The 6,685-nt window shown below is 37.8% G+C and overlaps 1 protein-coding gene across 1 annotated transcript; it reads right to left on the reverse strand.

Annotated features, from left to right (window-relative positions):
• Window positions 1–2,415: 2,415 nt before the first annotated feature.
• Window positions 2,416–4,115, reverse strand: LOC101899450 (membrane-bound alkaline phosphatase-like). Its single transcript, XM_005175564.4, has 2 exons — window positions 2,903–4,115; window positions 2,416–2,836 (listed from the first exon to the last, which is right to left on the reverse strand). Exons 1-2 carry the CDS (start codon window positions 4,091–4,093, stop codon window positions 2,498–2,500), a joined length of 1,530 nt encoding a protein of 509 aa, XP_005175621.4. The 5' UTR covers window positions 4,094–4,115; the 3' UTR covers window positions 2,416–2,497.
• Between the last annotated feature and the right edge of the window lie 2,570 nt (window positions 4,116–6,685).

The following is a 6,685-nucleotide window of genomic DNA, read 5'->3' on the forward strand; positions in this document are numbered from 1 at the left end:
GTTATCGTGCGCACCAGCCAGCCAGACAGACAGACGGACGGACGGATATCACTAGATCGACTCCAAATGTTCTGAAACGGATTTGGTCCTAAGAGACCTAGGGTCTAAAATCGTTGTTTCGACTGGGCACGTTTTGTCCGTATCAAATGATATATACCCTCTGTAGCCATATGGTAGAGGGTATAAAAACACATAGCTATTTTTTTTAATTAATTCCACAAAATACGCTGGAGACCCCATAAGTTATAATTATAGGGGTCTCTGCAAAACCAAAAAACTCAAGGTAGGGCACTCATAAGTTTATCTGAAATTTGGTTTATATGGTGTCTTGGATGAGCGGCATTGAAAAAGGGGATTTTCAATAGAAATAGGACATTTGCTGTCGATCTAACGATCAGTGCTAGGTCATGTGAATAGGACAATATCGGTCCACTCCATCAAGTACCTCCCTCACAAAGGGTCGAAATTTTAAATAATTATAACTGTTATAAAATGTGATGTAAGTGTTCCATTATCTTCAAAGGTGGAATATCGATGATCCACTCCTTCTGGTACCTACACCACAATGGGTCAACATTTTGCAAATCCATGAAGCTCATAAAACGCGACATTAACATCCGATTTCATATAGACATGGCACCTCTGAATATTTCTATCAACACAGGATCTTTTATAAAAACGGTTGAGATCGGACCATTCCTGCCGGTACCTCCCTCACAAAGGATCAACGTTTTGAATAACCGAAACGATCATAAAACCCGAAATAAGCATTCGGTTCTCTTCATATTTCACACATTTCATTATTTCTACTAACACACAATTTTCTGTAAAGATGGAATATTACGGCCCACTCCTTCTGCTACCTCTTCCACAAAGGGTCAAAATTTTGAATATCCATGAAGCTCATAAAACGCGAAATTAACATCGGATTCCATTCAGATTTGGCACATCTCAATATATTCATCAACGCGAGCCCTGTCATAAAGATGGTAGAAATCGGACCATTTCTTCTGGTACCTCCCCCACAAAGGGTCAAAGTTTTGAATAATCAAAACGCTCAAAGAAAGCGATACAAGAATCCAACTCTCTTCAAATTTCACACACACACAAACATTTTTGCTAACACAAGATCTGTTGTGAAGATGATGTACAAGGTGAGTAAAAATACATTAAGTTCTGTCGGGCCAAACTTTTAATACCCTCCACCTTAGGGTAAAGGAAACATTAGAAGAAATGTGGTAAAAACCATTAAAATGCCAAATATCGGGAGGTACCATTATATGGGGGCTATACCAAATCGTGGACCTATAATTACAATAACTCGCCACACGAACTGCGACCCATTATGATCTACAACTGCCAATTTTCAGAGAAATTCTCAAAAATCATCAAAATACCGAATATTGGGAGGTACTGTTATATGGGGACCATATCAAAAAGTGGACCTATACCAACAATGTTTAGCCACACGAACTAGGACCCATTATGACCCGCAAATACCAATTTTTAGACAAATCCGTGAAAAAATGTGGCAAAAATCATCAAATTACCGAATATCGGGAGGTACCGTTATATGGGGAGTGTACCAGAACGTGGACCTATATATCTCATTTTCAATACCAACCATCCTAGACACAATACAAATTGCTCTGCTAAATTTTGGCGTTCTACGTCAATTAATGTGGGCTGTATCGTGATTTCAACAGACAGACAGACGGACAGACAGACAGACGGGCCGACAGACAGATGGACGTCGTTAAATCGACTTAAAATTTTATGCTGATTATGAATTTATATACTTTATGGGGTCTACGACGAATATTTAAGGATGTTAAAAACGGAATGACAAAGTTAATATACTCTCCTTTCCAAGGTGGAGGGTATAAAAATACAAATGCTTTGGCATATTTCGTCCTTTGAACTTTAAATTATAATTATCATAGCGGGTATGATTGAATTCTCCCATAAAAACTTTTAATTGTTATATGGAGCTCTACTAAATTAGCAAATTAGCAAAGGGTATCATAAAGTCGGCCCCGTCCGACTTTAAGACTTCTTTACTGGTTCAACTTTGATTCACTTACCAAATTTCAAGTATTTAGCTCTATCCCTCCACCAAATTGTACTATTTTAGAAGTTTAGTACAGAATTTAGAATTTCGTAATTTCGTATTTCGTAACCTAAAACTTCGAATTTCCAAAAACTCTTTGGTATATCTATCCCACACACCATCAGTGACTGCCATTAGAAATTTCCATTACCATTTTAGTACGAAAAACCCAAAACATATTCCTCATGAAACCGGTTCTCCACACAATTTATAGCCATATCTTATCAAATATTTTTTTGAAAATTTCTAATTGTTCCGAAAAATAGCACTTCAAAATAAAAAAATCAACGAAGGCATCATAAATTCTTCAGAATTTTTTTTCACATCTCCATTTTCATATCTTAAACTACAGTTGTTCCGATAATTAGTCTATTATTAAATTTTAATCTAATCGCATGCCTTCAACCCCTTACCCACACACAGGGCATAGGCCATCATGTGGGGAATGGCATTCTGTTCATAGACACCGGTAAACAAATGAGACCATGGTCCTGAAGCATAGACGGCCACATCCTCACCGCCATGGGTTTCTGAGTCGCGGGGGAAGGTGGCGGGATATACATCATTGGGTTGACCCTTCATCAACGTGGTGGGGTCATGGCGTACACCATTGATGGCATCATAGAATTTCTCATAACCCGGACCATTGGAATAGCTTAGGACCATCATGGGAATTTTGTCGTTGGGTTTGGTGGGCGAGGCGGCAAAGATGTCGCTGCCGCGGTACTAGAAAGGGAATGGAAAATAAAATTATAAAAAATGCCCTTATATATCTCCCCTTTCAGAACTTACCGGATATCCATTAAAGGAGAAGGCATGTGAATGATCAGCCGTCACCACAATCAGGGTATCATCCTCACTGGTCATTTCGCGGGCCAATTGAATGGCCTTGGAAAATTCCACTGTCTCATCGAGGGCCTTGCGTGGGGTGTTATCATGATGGGCTGAATCGATACGCCCACCCTCAATGAACACAAAATAGCCATTGTCATCCTGGCTCAGTAATTCAATGGTACGTCGAGTCATTTCCTCCAAGGTGGGTTGCGTTGACGACTCGACATCGGTATCCAAATGGAAATCGAAATGGGAATCGTGGAATAGACCCAAAACCCTATCAACTTCCTGCAGATTCAAATTGGCCAATTCTTCCTTTGTCTCGACATAGGCATTGCGTGGACTCTGGGACTTGAATTCATCGATGAGATTACGGCCATCGGAACGTTTTCCCTTTTTCTGGAGAGAGGAGTCCACGAAATGCCTTCTTCCACCTCCCATCATGACTTTGAATTTACCACCCGTCTCTCCATGTATCAGTTGTAGGGCAATGTCATCAATGCCAGAGTCACGACCACATGCCTTCACCACTTCCGTATCATCTTCCCAATCACGTTCCGAAATGTGGGCATAAGCTCCAGCCGGTGAGGCATGGGTAATACGTGTTGTTGTGACCACTCCCGCCGATTTTCCAGCATCAATGGCCCACTGGGCAATGGAACTGACATGGTTAGCCTTATCCAACATAGCTCGACAATTTCCACGTTCCACCATGCCATTGACACCCAGCGTTCCGTAGAGGGTCTTAACGCCACAGAGATAGGCAGTGGCCGTATTGGCAGAGTCCGATACAATTTTGTCAACGGCATAGGTTTTGGCCAAGCCCACATGTGGGAATTTCTCAAAGGACAGTTCGGAATGTTCACCACCCAGCAGATTACGGGCAGCCGCCGTGGTGGTCAAACCCATACCATCTCCCAGGAACATAATGACATTTTTCGCCTTTTTCTTATTCAAAGGTGTCGTTGTTTTCGTTTCCACAAATTTCTTGCCCTGATTTAGCCAATATGCCGAACTCTTTTCGCCATCAACTGCCCTTGCATGGTAGCGAGGATCTTCGGGTAAATCAGGATGCATCAAGCGATCACGACACTCTTCATCTTCCATGGCACAGGAGGGCAAGCCATGGACAGTGAAAAAAATATTCATCCCCAAAATTAGGAAACAGGTGAGGGAGAATTTTAAAGAGTTTCTCCGCATTTTCCGAGGCGTTAATTTAGACGGATGAGAATTAACTGAATTTACTGTCGTCGTTGGCTTTCAAAACCGATTAGGATTGATTGTTATTAAATAGCAGCATTTTTGAAGCGATACCAGGGCGATAAGATTGATTAATGTTATTGGGAAAAAATGTACCTCTATGGCGGGGGCATTAAATGCCATAATCGACATTCTGAAAAAAAAAAGAAACGAAACGTATATTTTGTTGTTATTTTATTTTTCTTAGATTTAAATCGATTAATAATTATGAAAACAAAAATCTCAAGTGTTTACGAACCTGAAAGAATATTCAAAAATTGGCACGTGATCTAGTTTTTACAGTTGTGATGATTTTATTAAGGCAAAGTTTCGAGGGTTTAGCCAGGTTTTTGGAGAAATGAGCCACAATGTGATTTAACATTTGATGAATATTCAAAATGAGTCCTATTAAGGAGGAGGTACAAGAAAGAATGGATCGACAATGGCCTACAGACTTGCAAAGCTGGGCAAAGGTGTTTTCGAAGAAGTCGGGAAGTGTCACTTGGTTATCGACAAGAGATACATGCCCTCAGCATATGGACGTCTATGCTAGGAGATCAAAACAACAAAAAATTGCCCATTTGAGGATTTAAAAATAATAATAATAATAATAATAATAATAATAATTAATAAATAAAACAGAAAACAAAGCCTTAAAGTAGGGCGGGGCCGACTTTATGATACCCTACGCCACTTTGCTAATTTAGCAGAACTCCTCATAACAGTTAAAAAGTTTTTATGTGAGAATTCAATCATACACGCTATGATTATAATTATAATTTAAAGTTCAAAAGACTAAAAATGCCTAAGCATTTGTATCTTTAAAATTCGGACTTGTATTGCCCATTTGATAAATATGCGAGCTATATCCAAATCTGAACCGATCTTGATAAAATTTGGCAAATATATTTCTGAGCTGTATGATATATTTCCCCAAATATTGTTGTTACGGAGTGCATATTACGGCTGTGGGTAACAAATATAACAAATCGGATGAACAATATATATGGGAACTATAGCCAAATCTGAACCGATCTTCACCAAATTTGACGTACTAGCTTCAAGACTCAATTCGGTCGTAAGTGCCAAATTCCATCCCATTTGGACAAATATTACACGTTTGGTGCCCATAAAAGGTAAATCGGACGAAGTTATATATGGGAGTTATATCCAAATCTGAACCGATCTCGATAAAAATTTAGCAAAGGTATTTCTGAGCTGTATTTGATATATTTCCCCAAATATTGTTGTTACAGAGTGCATATTACGGCAGCGGAAGACAAAAATAACAAATCGGATGAACAATATATATGGGAACTATAGCTATATCTGAACCGATTTCGATCAAATTTGGCATACTTATTTTCAGGCCTAATTTGGTTGTATGTGCAAAATTCCATACTATTCGGGCTGATATTATACGTTTGGTGCACAATAAAATGCAAATCGGACAAAGATATATATGGGAGCTATATCTAAATTTCTACCGACTATTTCCAATTTCAATAGGATTCGTCCTTGGGCCAAACAAATGATTTGTGCAAAATTTCATCTGGATTGGGTAATAAATACGAACTGTAGATTGTTCACAAAAATACATGGACAGACCGACAAACAGACGGACGGATAAATCGTCTCAGAATGTGATTCTATGCAGATCATCAAAAGGAACTATGGATCTATCTCGTTTCCTTTTGCCTGTTACAAACAAATGCACAAAGACATAATACCCTGACCATCTTGTGGAGAAGGGTATAAAAATATCGCCCAGAAATTGCATGAATTTTTCCAGTTTCATATTTTTTTCATTTTTTTTTTTTGTATTTGTACTTAATGCAGATTTTATAAAAAAATATAGGATAAACACCGTTACTTTCCACGCCATATGTGGGATTTAATATTTTCTTTTTAATAATATAGCACTATTTAATACTTTTTGTACAATTATAGTACACATTTCCAAATCCACCTCCATATATCAATTCCATATTTTAACAGATATCAAATTTCAGAATTTTATTTCTATTCCTTCACCCAATACAAATATGGTACCATTTAGTGTTTTTCCTGTAATTGCCCAGGCTTCACATAAAGAGCGACTATAATACAATATTTTAAACTTCAAGTAAATATAGTATAATTAGTACTTTTTGTATAATTTTAGTACTTTTAGTACTAATTTTAGAATTCAGAATTGTACATGGAAATGTAATGCAAATATATTTCCATATCCATATCATATTCTTTATTCTACTCTATTACTTCACCCAGTACACAAATTTGGTACTATTTGGTATTTTTCGTACAACTTTAGTACAAATTCCCAAACAAAAAACACCACAATATATCAATTCGAAAAAGCAGCAGAGACATCAATATTAAATTTCGGGATTTCTGCTCTATTCCTTCACACAATATCAAATGTAGTACTATTTAGTACTTTTCGTACAATTATAGAACATATTTCCACAATCACCTCCATATGTCAATCTCAGATACCAA

This window comes from Musca domestica, unplaced genomic scaffold (genome assembly GCF_030504385.1).
Source record: "Musca domestica strain aabys unplaced genomic scaffold, Musca_domestica.polishedcontigs.V.1.1 1108, whole genome shotgun sequence".
Taxonomy (NCBI): domain Eukaryota; kingdom Metazoa; phylum Arthropoda; class Insecta; order Diptera; family Muscidae; genus Musca; species Musca domestica.